Here is a 15,165-nt window from a genome sequence, read left to right on the forward strand (position 1 = left end):
TTATAACCCTATTGGTTAGGTTGCTTCTCTTTAAAATACAAGAATAGGGTGGATGGAGTAGGTTTAAGTTTATTAGATTGATCAGTATTGCTGAACTATGAAATTGTCAGGGTTCTGGGTCTGAGCGACCCAGGATCCCTGGGCAGTCATGGACCGGTTATATTATATGTATTTTTGGTGTTTTGTTGCCCCCTCTTCTCCGTCCTTGTAGATATGAATGTGTGTCTGTGTGTATGGGTGCAGGTGTATCTGAACCCTTGTTTACAGGCGCCTTCAGGCATGGTGGGTGTGGCCCCGCTAGGGGACTGGCCACACCCGAAGCCACGCACCTGCTGCTGATGAGGCCTCGTCGAGGGAGCTACTTAAGAGAATCTTGGAGCTCCCACCGACGCGGGATCATTCCATGAGACTCCACGTTAGTCATCCTGTTGAGCTGAGTTAGTGTTTGTATGCCCGCGGTTATATGTGTCCTGACGGCTGCGTCTATTGTGTCCCCACGAGAAGTGTGGAGCGCCAGACAGCAGCCAGCACGAGGAGTGCTGAGACATGGGAGCGGAGAGCACTGAGACACGGACTGTTCACGGAGAGACACGACACGGGAGTCAGGGAAAGCACGGGGATTTATTGTTGTTTTGTACCATGTAACAAACCTGGCCAGAGACCTGGCTTATAAAGTGTATTGTTGCTGACGGCGAATAAAGGTCTGTTATTGGATTTAACCGACTGGCTTCGTGTTATCCGGCTAACCTCCACACCACATGCCCGCTGGACCTGCTAGCCGCTCCTTCCTCACCAGACTACTGTTACAACCATACACTGTAAATAAAGTGCAGTGTTTGCATCGCAGAGTACCGCGACTGGGTCCTCCTTTCCCCACATCCCCACGGTCTGCCAACACAGACCGTGACAGAAATATTTTGGGTGGAGTGTATTTTTTGCATACAGGTATAACAGAATAGCTTTAGTGTTTTTGTTTTGTTTTTTTAAAACTTGAGCATAAACTTATACAAAAAGCAGCAAGATATTAAAAAAACAATTTTATTGATTAAAAAACACTATATTGGATTCATATCGGTATCGGCAGATATCCAAATTTATGATATCGGTATCAGACATAAACAAGTGGTATCGTGCCATCTCTAGTAAGAAGTATCACTTTTAATAACTTCATTAATATTGTTTTGTATCATAGTAATAAAGGTTAGTTTTAATGTCTGTATCTCCTCCTTATTTAATCTGGGATGTTCTTTTCTAAAAACCTCAGGATTGTGCAAGTACTTGGTGAGTTTAGAAGGTAAGTGAAACGCTAAACAGAAAAGAAAAGAGACAGAGATGTGTGTTTTCTGTTACAGTTTTTTCTGATTGCTTAAGCACATTTTTTGTAACTATTGGCTATTTTTGCAAAACTCTACACACAAATAAGAAAACCTGTCACCCAATTACCAAAACATTGTAGTTCTCTTGCAAAAGCGAACACAGCTAGATTAACTCTTCCCACCTTCGTAAAAATGGTGTTTCCGTATCAAACAGTACACACAAGCCATCATCTACTAAGCACACAATGCGCCAACTGCACACTGATGGTATGAATACAAAACACATCTGGCTTTTGCTTTCTCTGTGCACAAGGTAGGCTATGTCAGTTTGAGCTCATACTTTTGGCATAGGTCCATAAACATAGACGGATCCAAACTGTACTGGTGTTTATTCACACACATCAAAACAAACACAAGTGTTTATTTCCAAGTCAAAACGAAATAGTAATTTCACTGAGGAAAAAAAAGAAATCAGTCTACATCGCGTCGTCTCTCTGGATTTGGCCACAAAATTTTGTCTACATCACATGCAATGTGCAATCCTCCTTGTCCTTGTCGTCCTCTTCGTCCTACTTCTTCACCTCCACGTCCTCCTCAGTCTCCTCTACTTTTCACTCTTCCTGCTCCCTCCATTGTACTCCACACACAGAGCTTACCTGTATTATAGTACTTAGGCCGATTGCAAAGTGAACTAATTATCTAAAAAAGTTTTCACATGTGACAGTGTGTCAGACAGTTGGCAAAATAGTGTAAATAATAGCCATAAATGTGTATAGTTTTGCTAGGAGTGCATTGATCATTTGGAAATTGAGTGTAAAGCAGTGAGTTGTGTTTACAGTTCTGCAAAAAGAGTGCTGTGCAGTGGATTGTAGCTACAGGTTTGCAAAGTGTGTGTTACAAAATGGCAAACTGAGTGTAAAGCAGTGTTTGTGCTTTTAGTTTTGCAAACTTAGTGAGTGGTTTTGCTATAAGTATCAATAGTTTTAGAAATTGTGCTATAAGAATCACAGTTAGGGTTTAAGCATTCAGAAAAAACTGTAATACCATAATTGCAGTCATCTTAAACAAACACATGACATTTCTTTGGCACGATTGCTTTTTCACTGATTTGAAACTTTAATGTGTGGTACAACAATTCTTCTAGTTAAATAATTCTTGTAGAATTATTTAACAGAGGATAGATAAAAAATACATTGTGTCAAGTTCCCTGGTTAAACGGGCTGTCTGTGTAAAAAGCATAAATGGCTGTTTGTCTTGGTGTATTGGTCTTTTGCCAGCATGGCAAACTAGATCAATCTGCTGGGACATCTGATTTGAGGACAATCACTTGCTTTTCCACAGGACACTGACAACCAGACATTAGATGCCACAGCCCTGGCCTACGGTATTTCCCCCCCCCCCCCCCCCCATGCATGCGGTAGGCCTTCTGTAGCCAATCAGCACTAACGATTAATCAGAGGAAAGAGAGCAGCTTAATGAAGGTGACAAGGTGAAAATAGGGTGATTGATGTGCCGGTGCTGTGAGGGCATGTATAACACCACCTACCCAAGTGTTGAATATAAGGAGGCTTTGAAGAATCTACAATAATTGTGTGTTGTTTGTACATGAATCACAATGTGTTACTTCAGAGGTGTGATGTTTTCAGTTTTTTTTTTCTGCACTGCAGAAAATTGTAAAACTACTGTGAACTTGGTGGATCTGTCCAGATCTTTGACTGGAAACTATTTCTATGAATGAGTGGTTCAAAAATGTGTAAGTGAAAAGCTGCCATATTTCAGGTCCCAAAGTCAAACGAACACTGAGGGATCACTGAGAGCTAAAAACGGTCTAACTTCTTTCATCTTTAATAAAATGATCAGCGTTGCTGTTTTACCGGGTTTAACAATTAAGTTTAACATCCAGGCATCCAAGAAAACAGAGTTTATTCAATTTAACTGAGTTAGAGGTTTGCAGTAAGTTAGCTCGCTAGTTTCCACCTAAACATGATCATCATAAGCAGTGTTACCAATTCATACACTGGTTTATCATCTAGACTTTTTGTCTCATGCAGCACCATGATCAGGTCCAGTTTTTATTTCATCTTTGATTTTTCAGCTGCTGTGCCTGAGCAGCCTCCCAGAGACCCTTTGTTGCAGTTAGTCTTCCTCCAGAAGCCATCTGGCTGCTTGATCCAGCTCTGGCTGCTGCACCGGGAAAGAGCAGTGAGGAGGTGGATTGATAAATGAAATTCATAACAAAAATTCATAATGGACTTTTTCCATTTAGGAATAATAAAAATCAGCTTTCTTTTTAATTGCTATTAACTGACAGTCAGATAACCAGCTTTTAAAAACATATTCATAAACACTTTGCAATCAACAAAATTTACACAGAGGTTATAGATGAAATAAAAAGTATCACGTGTTTTCGTGTTTATAACTCTGTTATTGTACATATTCTGTGTTATACATCATAATCATTCCAGTCTCTCTCTTTTTTTTTTTTACTTTTTTAATCTTTATAAAACTCTTATTTATTTATTTATTTTTATGATTTCTGCTGCCCTATTGGTCTGGTCTCTCTTGAAAATCTGAAAACGTGATATTCATAATAAAAGGATTTAAAAGTTTACTGCCAAAAATTATTAAACTTCATAACAGAAATGTGCTAACTGGGTTGAAATAGATTGAAACTGTTATGAGATTGCTTCAGGGAGCAGACATGACACCGTCTTTTAGGTTTCGCCATCACTTTGTATTATGCGCACAACACCACCCTCCTCTGGCTTCCACGTGAACTGCACCTTAAACATCAACTGTTTACAAATGTCATGACACAAACAAACGTTTCAGTACCATAAATCACTTTTTGGACTGCGATCACTTTTTGGCACAACATCGGCCCTGATAACATTTAAAGCGCATTGAAAAACTATTCTTTAATGCTAAAAATCCATTATCAATTGTAATTATTTATTTATTAATTTAAATTTCAGATATCGATCTTCATTTTTGTAAACTGGTGAATTAATGATTTTTTTAAAGAATTAAAACGACAAAGTTTGGCAACATATTTTTTATAAAGGATGAATAAAACAGTAAAATAAAATGAGAAATATATATATTTTTGAAAAAGCTATGATAATTAGACGAACTTTATTTTAAATAAATAAAATTGATTTTCGGTGGCACTGGGAGTCATGGTGATGATGACGTGTTTGAGTGCAGGTATAAAAGCAGGAGGCAAAATTGGAATTCGGGTTTCACGTTTGAGCGCAAACAGGAGCTTTTTCCCACTAGTGCTGTGAAAACTCGGATTTTTCAAACTACAGCCAACGTTTGAAAATCTTCAAGAAGGATTTGCAAAATGACTTCTACAAACTTCAGTCGCGAGATGCACCTGTTCTCCCTTTTGATTGACGAGGTGTTAGATCAACGCTATGGTGAGTACAGCAGGCTAATATGTCAGAGTGCTAGCAAACAAATACAACTTAGATTTTTGTCTTTTATTGTTTGGAAGTAGGACTTCATGAGTGTTAACGTTTAGGATGAGATGTTTCATACTTGAGTAACATCAATTTTAACATGTGCCAGTACACTATAAAGATGGCGCCATGTTTTTTTTTAAATCGCTGGAAAAAAAAAACAATTGAATGCACGCGCCCTGGAAACGACGTAAGGCATTGGAGGACGCTGACGTCAGCGCGCGGCCGTTTTTGCATGTAGAGGGTTTGAGTTGACATGTTTGGGCTGCTGGCGCTGAGTTATACGTGAAAGTTTCATAGATTGTGAATTTTATAAAGCTGGAGAATGGAGTTTTAAAAGTTCACAGAGTCGCTGGATGAGTTTGAGATTGAAACAGTGTGTGCCTGCAATAAGGAGGTGGGAGGTTTCTCACCTAAATGTAGCTGCTTTATTCTCAAAATATCGATGCTCAACTAATATGAAGATATTACTCCTTAATGTGAATGCGTATTAAAACCTCAGTGAAAGTCCATGCAGCCTTACACCGCATGAAAACTTTTACCAAAAAAGGTGAAGGCTTTCATAAACAATGAGTTCTGCTGGGAGCTTCTTACTGTTTGTGTGTGGAAGAGCTTATGATGATGTAAAGCCATGTCTGGACAATTTAAATTCAGGCTTTAGTTTGTGTGATCACATGATTAACGTACACGCATGCTTTGCTTTCTCGTAGCTGAGCTGGTGAGTCCAATCACTGCTCCTCAGATGGTCGTCATTAACTTGAGGAACCGTGAACTGAGCAGCAGCCAACTGGACTCCATGTCCCACCTGGTCCTCACTCTTTACCATAACCTGGTGACGGGGTCCAAGGACTTTCCTTACATACCTTTTAAAGGATTGTTCCATCGGGACCAGGTGACGACACCATTTGTCCATGTGAGGCAGAGCCAGAGAGAGAACACCACTCCTTCTCCTCCTACGGACTCACCAGCTGGCATGATGCTGCCGCCTGCGGGCTCCAGCTCTCATCCACGCTTCCTGACTCCAGTTCTTCCAGAGAAAGCGGATCTTGCTGTGCTGAAGGCAGATCGGAGGAACCGTGTCGGCACCTTGACTGTCGACGGCCTCCTCGTCACCAGAGTCATCTCCACTGTTTACCGAACAGAGGACACTGAGATGACGAACCGCTGGAGAATAACAGACTACAGCGCGGACGGCAGAGTTCTCACTTCGGTGCTCTGCCGTTTTCTAAATATGTCGGCAAAGCGTGCTAAGAGGAAGGCTCCGGAGGAAGAGAGCAGCATCCGGAGCCCGAGTCCAGCAAGGAAGCGCTTGAGATTATAATATACAGTGAAGCATGTCGAACGTCAGCAAGCCTGAACAAAGTGGTAAGTAGTAAATAGTGCTTAAGGTTGTTTCTAAAATAATGTCCTAAAATATTTGAAAATCGTCGAGGTTTTAACTTTTATTCTTTCTTTTCTGCCTCTTGTTTCTAAAAGTCAGGAAAAAGAGTCACGCTGCGAAGAAACTCCACACAGAAGATTTTCCCTCAGTAAAATGGTAAATATATTCATCTTGTTATGACGTTTGCTCACAATAACCAGGAGTGTTCCTGTGTTTCTGAAGTGATTTACTCTCATTTGGTGTTATTTCATCCAAAGACAACTGAGGGTCTTCAGAGCAGCGTGAACGGCCGTCACCTGAGAGCAAGACAGTCCTGGCGCCTTTGTGGTTCCCTCCAGGTACTCCAGCTTCATCCCACAGTCCAGAGAGATGCAGTTAGGTTGAATGTGAGTGTGAATAGTTGTCTGTTTCTCTGTGTTAGACTGACCTGTCCAGGTTGTACTCCTGCCTCTGGCCCCATAACAGCTGGGATGGCTCCAATCTTGAATTGGATAAGCTGAAGAAATGGATGGAAGGATGATCCAAAGAGAAACATTAAAGGCCCTCTCACAAAAAAAAGATAAGAACTCATTTTACACATTTAAAGTACAAAGTACACATATATTTACCATTTTACTGAGGGAACATCTTCTGTGTGGAGTTTCTTCTCATCTTGGCTCTTTTTCCTGACATTTAGAAACAAGAGGCAGAAAAGAAAGAATAAAAGTTAAAACCTCAACGATTTTTTAATGTTTGGGATATTTTAGAAACAACCGTAAACACTATTTACTACTTACCACTTTGTTCATTCTTGCTGACGTTCACTCTCCTCATCTTCTCTCTAAAGGAAGATGCAAACGCTCTCATTGTGAAAGATAAGTATACATCCATCTAACCTGCGACTCTGTCACAACTCTGATCAGCAATTCTTTCAGGTTTGTCTGTTTTGATGATGCTATTAATTGTTATTATCCTTTATCCAGGTAACTTTCAGAGAGGAGCGGAGGGAGGAGCGAAGCCAGCGTGCTCTGTAAACTCTCATTAAAAAAAAGATAAGTACATATTGATTTTATATTATTATGACAGCTCCTCCTCAGTGAACACTTCCTCTAGTTGCTGAAATCATTTACTAATTTTTTTCTTCCCATTTGTCTTTTGTTTTTCAGAGAAAACAGAGAGGAGACAAGGTGACATTAAGACCTAAGACAGGACGGATTGAACCCTTTCTCGTAAAAAGATAAGTATTCACTCTGCTTTTAATCAGAATATTGATAAATATCTAAAATTCTGCTCACCTGGTTGATAAAGTTACTAAAACGATTCCCTCTTTACTGTCATTTGTCCTTTAGAGAGAAGATGAGGAGAGTGAACGTCAGCAAGAATGAACAAAGTGGTAAGTAGTAAATAGTGTTTACGGTTGTTTCTAAAATATCCCAAACATTAAAAAATCGTTGAGGTTTTAACTTTTATTCTTTCTTTTCTGCCTCTTGTTTCTAAATGTCAGGAAAAAGAGCCAAGATGAGAAGAAACTCCACACAGAAGATGTTCCCTCAGTAAAATGGTAAATATATTCATCTTGTTATGACGTTTGCTCACAATAACCAGGAGTGTTCCCGTTGTTCTGAAGTGATTCACTCTCATTTGGTGTTATTTGGTGTTTGTCTTTGAAAGGAGAAGAGCAGCAACGACACTGGGAGACAAACAACAGGATGATCCAAAGACAACTGAGGGTCTTCAGAGCAGCGTGAACGGCCGTCACCTGAGAGAAGACAGTCCTGGCGCCTTTGTGGTTCCCTCCAGGTACTCCAGCTTCATCCCACAGTCCAGAGAGATGCAGTTAGGTTGAATGTGAGTGTGAATAGTTGTCTGTTTCTCTGTGTTAGACTGACCTGTCCAGGTTGTACTCCTGCCTCTGGCCCCATAACAGCTGGGATGGCTCCAATCTTGAATTGGATAAGCTGAAGAAATGGATGGAAGGATGATCCAAAGAGAAACATCAAAGGCCCTCTCACCAGATTTCATTTATTAAATTTGTCTTTACTGAACGATTTCTGGTGTGTATTTGCATTGATACTCAGACAACAGCTCCTCTTTCTGTTTGTGCTGGAAGATTCAGGCAAACACATATTACATATCGTTAGCTTCATAGCATAAGTGCCTAAGTCATTGACTTAGTCAAATGACTTAGGCAATTATGCTATGAAGCTAACGATATATAGATTGTTATGATATGACTCAGTTTCACATTTAGTGCTATATGAGAATGATAAGGTCCAGTTTAATAGTATTGCTAGTGTCTAATGAAATGAACACGTGATTTTCTTTTTTTTCTTTTCTTGCCTGTCCCGTTTGGCTCTTTTGCCATCAGAATTATTGTCTAAAGGCAAAGAAAGATGCCCAACGGATTTACTTTACCAAATTGACCATCCCAGCCTTGCCGTAATGGTCCATTTGATTCACCTTTTATTGTTTATTTTATTTTCACTTGCTGAATACGGGACAGACTTGACTGGGGGAAAGAAGGGGAGAAAGAAAGAGAAACAGCTGAGAAGAGGGACAGGGGAGAAGGGCAAAAAACAAAACCCAACAGAATGGGCAGAAAAAGAAAAGAAAATGCATCTATCGATCACCTGGATCACTTGTTGAGAAAGACAAAAGAAAACAAGCAGAAGAGAACAAGAGTAATAGAATAAACAACATCACAATGATATATGGGAATATGACAGTAAATACTAAATATTAAACATTATTGTGCAGCACGTAAGATCAGCAGAACACAGTGTGCTTTGAGGTAGGAGCCAAAAAGGGTGTAGTTTGTGGGTGTGATCACCCGTGTGTACACCTGTGAGCATGGACGCGCTTGTTTTTTTTAAAAAGTTCCTTGATGTAATGATCTGCTAGAGGGTGTGGGGGGGCCACAGCCCCGTCCTTCAGGGCATGAAGCAGGTATGGAGGAGATCAAAACTCCAGACATCCAGAGGCCCCGATAAGCGGCCGCCAAGGAGTGAGCCGGTGTGTACCTGGACGCCCATCCCCAGACACAAAGAACCACCAACGCACTGATGTCTGAGGGAGTCCGCCACTGGCAGGGGAAGTGGTGGTGGGGGGAGATAGGCCTCCAAACCTTGGAGGGCCTGAGATGTCCCCAGAGAGGTGGCGCCTGACACCCAACCTGACATATAGACAGACATACAGGCACACACAGACACAAACATCCATTCCCACCCTCATGCTCTCATATACACTTACTCCACACTCAACCAACGTGGAGACAGACATAAAGAGACGCTGTACACACGATCACACTCCCCAAGCGTACTCTACAAACCGGGTCTAGGTACCCTTGCCCCTGAAGGGGGGAACTGCACCCAGACCCAGGTGGTGTTACCCTTTTCCCTGCGGTGGGGAGAGGCAGACCGCCCCGACTCCGCAGCAGCAGGGAGGCCCCACACTCCAGACCGCAGTCGGACGGCCAACTCCTCCTCCTAGCCCTCCCGCTCCAGCAGGCCGCAGAGAACGGGGGTGAGAGAAGACTCCAAACCTCCCTCCACCCGCTCATTGTAGTGTTGATGCATGTGTGTTCTAAGGTGCATTTAAAACCCAGGAGGGCATGGAGCTACCTGCCAGAGAGCAGCAGGTAAGCGCATAGTCCCTCCTGCTAGCCCTCAATGTCTACGCTTACGGCCACACCACCCTGAACACGCCCGATCTCGTCTGATCTCGGAAATCGTGATTTTCAGATCCAGCAAAGTGAATATTTTTCACTGTGGATAAATTGCATGGAAACGTTTAATGAGTCATCAGCTATTTCACTACAAAGATGATGTGATTAATGTGTTTGATGTGGAGCTCTTATGTAATGATTACATTTTTAAGATGTAATTTTCAAGTGAAAAACATAATATTTATCTGTTGCATAGTTTACAGTGCGGTGTTTTATGCACTGAGTTATCATGTAGAGTTCTGTTTGTCATCTAGCACCATAATCGGGTTTTGTTTTTATTGCATCTTAGATTTTCCAGCTGCTGTGCCTGAGCAGCCACCCAGAGACCCTTTGCTGCAGTTAGTCTCCCTGCAGGAGGCGTCTGGCTGCTGGCTGCTTGATCCAGCTCTGGCTGCTGCACTGGGACAGACCAACGAGGAGGTGGAAAAGTCAAAGCCTGAAAAGGTGCACTGCTGTCAATTTAAATATTAACACAAAATGATGATGTGAGATAAAACAGATTTGATTCTATAATTTGAACAAAAACACATGATATAATTAAAAACACACCATAAAACAAATAAAATGAAGTCAAACTAAACGTAGGCCTGCCTCACAGCCTGAGAATAAACATCTGCATATCAGAAGCAAAAACACTGGTGGTAATCACACTCCTAACCTCCCACTGAGCTGCACCAGCGTCTGATATTATCCAGAAACCACACGGCAGCAGAAATTATTTTCCTCATCAGTTGTTGTAAAAACATGTCAGCACATTATTTTAGAGCATTTATGACATCACAGTTTGGGATTTCATCAGGAAGAGCATCCAGTGTAATAATCTGCCAAATCAAATATGCAGAGCTGCCCACCTTGGTGACCCCGTGTGACAAAGAAGTACACAAACATATGTAATATTACTGGTTGTAGAAAGTAAAATGTGTGTTCTGTCTGGTTTATTTGATTGATTTTGATTTGGGGAATTAGACCAGCAGTGAAGTGTGGGCCACCATTCTGGCTCTGATCTGGCTTCATGGTTTCAAGATGGATGCAAAGGACGAGTGGGAGCTTCTGGCTATGAAGGCTGCCTCGTGGCTCTGTGCTCACAATGGTACTAGCAATGATTGTAACAGATAAAATAACAGCTTTAAAAAACTGTTTCATTCTACAGCTTTCCTCCCACAATCATTATTTTAATATCTGTTTTGTGTTTTTATCACCGTGTGTGTCAGAGTGTGTGGATGCTGGAAATGTCCTGCTGGGCTGCAGCGTGAAGAAAGAAGCTCTGGGACTCTGAGGGTTTTCTTAAAGTAGCTTCATCTTCAGAGTGAACAGAAGCAGGTCTGCTTACTCCACACTGCCTTTGATACAGAGCTGTTTTATATCATCAACCCCTTTTACATGTTTATTTGTCATGAATTATGTACCTAATATTGGTTTTACCATTGTGGAAAAAAAGTATGTCAAAATTGTCTGAATACTCCTAACACAGTAGAAGATTGGACCACTGCTGTGGCAGCTCATTCACAAAGTGTTTTAATTCCTTTTCTCTGCCACTAGATGGCGATTATGTTCATGTTTTTACTGATTTCACACAGAAACACCAAAACCAATCTAGAATCTCATCAATCCGAGAAAGACCACAACCAATACAGCCTTCGTTCGAACAAAATCATACAATTGATTGTCCCAAAAATCAGAACAGAATTGGGGAAAAAGGTTTTAAATACGCTGCCCCTGCTTCCTGGAATAATCTGCAGAAGGAACTCAAATTATTAGAATTGGTTACCTTGGGAGAGTTTAAGTCTGTCTTAAAGGAACGAGAGAACAGCTCTTTTACTCAGTGTGATTGTTTTTAATGTGTTATTGTATATTTTACACATGTTGGTATGGGATATTGTATTTGTTTTAAATGTTATGTGGTATGTGACTTTTGTTGCCATGATGCCAGGTCTCTCTTGGAAATGAGATTTTTAATCTCAATGAGATTTTTTTTACCTGGATAAATAAAGGATTAATAAAAAAAGAGTGTCTTTCTCTCCATCTTCAAGCTGGCCAAACGTCATGACTTTATATCAGTAAATGGTTTTAACTAATTAAGAAAATGTTATGTGGAGTTTCCCTTATTTTTTCCAAAAGTTAGATCATAAAGAGGTTTATAATTACTTAACACTCACTAACTTGCGCTGACATAAAATCTTATATCACTTTAAAGGTTTGTTTAAAAAAAAGAGAGGCAAAAATGATGTTTTCCTCATTATACTGATATTTGTCATTATACCATCCATAGATCATAAAAGTCAAGAGCATATTTACAAAAACAAACATATTCCTTTTCTGTCACTTTTTATGGTTTTAAACTAAAATAGCTGTAAAATAGTTTTGGTTGTCCAGTGATGTTTCTTCTGTCTCCTCTCCTCGTCCAATCCATAAAGTAGAGTCCAACTGCTCCCTGGACCCTCTGCAGTACCTCAACACTGATCAAACCCAGGCCACGGTAGGTAGAGTGCTGATGTGTCTGCTGCGTGTGGTTGTTACTTGTTACTGATGAATAAATATGAATGTGTTTGTGGTGTGCAGGTCAAGCTGGCTGCAGGACACAAGTTTGACAGAGATGTTGAACTGCTGATTTATTACAAAGACGCCCACCAGCCCACTGCTGTGGTGGAGGCAGGACAGGCCTCTGCTGAGCCGGGTGAGTGAAAAATAAGTGAAGTCATTAGTTTGCAAATAAAAATTCAAGATCCCAGTTCTTCAACCTGGAATTTAATTGTATTGGAATATATTGGAAACTGTAAACTTGACATTTTTCTGTCCTTTTCATGTCTCTGATGTGTTCAATGGCTTCATGTGGAGAGTTTGTGTTGGTAGTGAATCAATCTGAAAATATGAGTAATACTCGCACCAGCAGTGCCAGAGTATTCATAAAGTGGTGTTAGAGTTACAAAATATTTCCTCAAATCGTTCCTCTCACACAGTGGCCTCACCATCTTTCCCTCTTCCCTTCAGGACAGTCCTCTGCTCCTGTTGAAGAGTTTACCAATGGGCTGCTATTCAAACATTTTACAGTTTGGGGTCTCGTTGTGAACACATCTTCCCGTGAGTTGTATTCATGTGATCTCAGTGACTTAAAGTGATATCACTGTAAAACACCATGTTGCCTTTGGATGATTCTGCAAAACTCCAGGTTATGTTTGATTTACTTGCTAAAACAGATTACTGAAAGCATACTTGTATACCTGCCAAAGAGTTGAGCTTTTGCTTGTGTAGGTGAAAAAACTCTCCTCTCTTGCTGTTTGTCTTTACTGATGGAGAGGTGGGGAGCACCAAAGAAGTGATTGAGAATTCAGGTTCTCTGCGTACCAAACCTGTGTGTCTTAAAAACAGCTGTTGTATTACAGGTGTTTCTCTTTTGGGATTGGGGAAGGGGCCAGCTCTGCTCTCATCAATGGGATGGCCAAGGAGGAGGTCACGCTCAGTTCATCACAGGGACTGACAGGATGCAACCAAAAGTAAGACAATGAGTCATAACAATTATCATGAAAAGGCAAGATGATATTAGTATTTGAACAGAAGACATAAATTCCAAAAACATAAATGTATATTTTTTCAGGGTTTTTCATTATTTTTCAGGTGATGCAGTCGCTGCAGTTTGCTCTGCAGCTGACTGTGGTCGACATCTCAGTCATATTGGATTTACCAAAGGAAGTGTCTGTCACTGTCCTCTCTCCACTAATCACAACACTTTTCCAGGGTCAGAGGTCACTGATTTATGCCCAGCTCACCAGGACAGGTAGGAGCAGCCTCTCATGTTGTTGGCAAACTAGATCAATCTGCTGGAACATCTGATTTTAGGACAATCACTTGCTTTTCCAAAGGACACTGACAACCAGACGTTAGATGCCACAGCCCTGGCCCACGGTATCCCCCCCCCCCCCCCCCCCCCATGCATGCGGTGGGCCTTCTGTAGAAAGAGAGCAGCTTAATGAAGGTGACAAGGTGAAAATAGGGTGATTGATGTGCCGGTGCTGTGAGGGCATGTATAACACCACCTGCCCAAGTGTTGAATATAAGGAGGCTTTGAAGAATCTACAATAATTGTGTGTTGTTTGTACATGAATCACAATGTGTTACTTCAGAGGAGTGATGTTTTCAGGGGGGTTTTTTCTGCGCTGCAGAAAATTGAAAAACTACTGTGAACTTGGTGGATCTGTCCAGATCTTTGACTGGAAACTATTTCTATGAATGAGTGGTTCAAAAATGTGTAAGTGAAAAGCTGCCATATTTCAGGTCCCAAAGTCAAACGAACACTGAGGGATCACTGAGAGCTAAAAACGGTCTAACTTCTTTCATCTTTAATAAAATGATCAGCGTTGCTGTTTTACCGGGTTTAACAATTAAGTTTAACATCCAGGCATCCAAGAAAACAGAGTTTATTCAATTTAACTGAGTTAGAGGTTTGCAGTAAGTTAGCTCGCTAGTTTCCATCTAAACATGATCATCATAAGCAGTGTTACCAATTCATACACTGGTTTATCATCTAGACTTTTTGTCTCATGCAGCACCATGATCAGGTCCAGTTTTTATTTCATCTTTGATTTTTCAGCTGCTGTGCCTGAGCAGCCTCCCAGAGACCCTTTGTTGCAGTTAGTCTTCCTCCAGAAGCCATCTGGCTGCTTGATCCAGCTCTGGCTGCTGCACCGGGAAAGAGCAGTGAGGAGGTGGATTGATAAATGAAATTCATAACAAAAATTCATAATGGACTTTTTCCATTTAGGAATAATAAAAATCAGCTTTCTTTTTAATTGCTATTAACTGACAGTCAGATAACCAGCTTTTAAAAACATATTCATAAACACTTTGCAATCAACAAAATTTACACAGAGGTTATAGATGAAATAAAAAGTATCACGTGTTTTCGTGTTTATAACTCTGTTATTGTACATATTCTGTGTTATACATCATAATCATTCCAGTCTCTCTCTCTTTTTTTTTTTTACTGTTTTAATCTTTATAAAACTCTTATTTATTTATTTATTTTTATGATTTCTGCTGCCCTATTGGTCTGGTCTCTCTTGAAAATCTGAAAACGTGATATTCATAATAAAAGGATTTAAAAGTTTACTGCCAAAAATTATTAAACTTCATAACAGAAATGTGCTAACTGGGTTGAAATAGATTGAAACTGTTATGAGACTGCTTCAGGGAGCAGACATGACACCGTCTTTTAGGTTTCGCCATCACTTTGTATTATGCGCACAACACCACCCTCCTCTGGCTTCCACGTGAACTGCACCTTAAACATCAACTGTTTACAAATGT

General features: G+C 40.7%; 2 protein-coding genes across 2 annotated transcripts; both read left to right on the forward strand.

Annotated features, from left to right (window-relative positions):
- The first annotated feature begins 4,689 nt into the window (after positions 1-4,689).
- Positions 4,690-8,220, forward strand: LOC146653731 (uncharacterized). Its single transcript, XM_085380654.1, has 8 exons — positions 4,690-4,738; positions 5,491-6,145; positions 6,257-6,317; positions 6,419-6,499; positions 6,583-7,533; positions 7,645-7,701; positions 7,812-7,940; positions 8,024-8,220. Exons 1-2 carry the CDS (start codon positions 4,690-4,692, stop codon positions 6,099-6,101), a joined length of 660 nt encoding a protein of 219 aa, XP_085236780.1. The 3' UTR covers positions 6,102-6,145; positions 6,257-6,317; positions 6,419-6,499; positions 6,583-7,533; positions 7,645-7,701; positions 7,812-7,940; positions 8,024-8,220.
- Positions 8,221-11,907: 3,687 nt separating this feature from the next.
- Positions 11,908-13,628, forward strand: LOC146653732 (von Willebrand factor A domain-containing protein 5A-like). Its single transcript, XM_085380655.1, has 6 exons — positions 11,908-11,921; positions 12,238-12,340; positions 12,424-12,538; positions 12,853-12,942; positions 13,245-13,355; positions 13,477-13,628. Exons 1-5 carry the CDS (start codon positions 11,908-11,910, stop codon positions 13,337-13,339), a joined length of 417 nt encoding a protein of 138 aa, XP_085236781.1. The 3' UTR covers positions 13,340-13,355; positions 13,477-13,628.
- Positions 13,629-15,165: the final 1,537 nt, after the last annotated feature.

The sequence above is a fragment of the Rhamphochromis longiceps genome, linkage group LG14 (assembly GCF_057381845.1).
Source record: "Rhamphochromis longiceps isolate RC_006_pf linkage group LG14, R_longiceps_female_GT1.1, whole genome shotgun sequence".
In the NCBI taxonomy this organism is placed as follows: Eukaryota; Metazoa; Chordata; class Actinopteri; order Cichliformes; family Cichlidae; genus Rhamphochromis; species Rhamphochromis longiceps.

What these genes read in the sequence shown, in the direction of transcription:
- LOC146653732 (XM_085380655.1), top strand. An exon ending in CTGATCAAACCCAGGCCACG is followed by an intron (nt 12,341 to 12,423) that starts GTAGGTAGAGTG and finishes TGTGGTGTGCAG; the next exon opens with GTCAAGCTGGCTGCAGGACA. An exon ending in ACAGGCCTCTGCTGAGCCGG is followed by an intron (nt 12,539 to 12,852) that starts GTGAGTGAAAAA and finishes TCTTCCCTTCAG; the next exon opens with GACAGTCCTCTGCTCCTGTT.
- LOC146653731 (XM_085380654.1), top strand. Translation starts at nt 4,690, where the DNA reads ATGCACCTGTTCTCCCTTTTGATTGACGAGGTGTTAGATCAACGCTAT. An exon ending in GGTGTTAGATCAACGCTATG is followed by an intron (nt 4,739 to 5,490) that starts GTGAGTACAGCA and finishes GCTTTCTCGTAG; the next exon opens with CTGAGCTGGTGAGTCCAATC.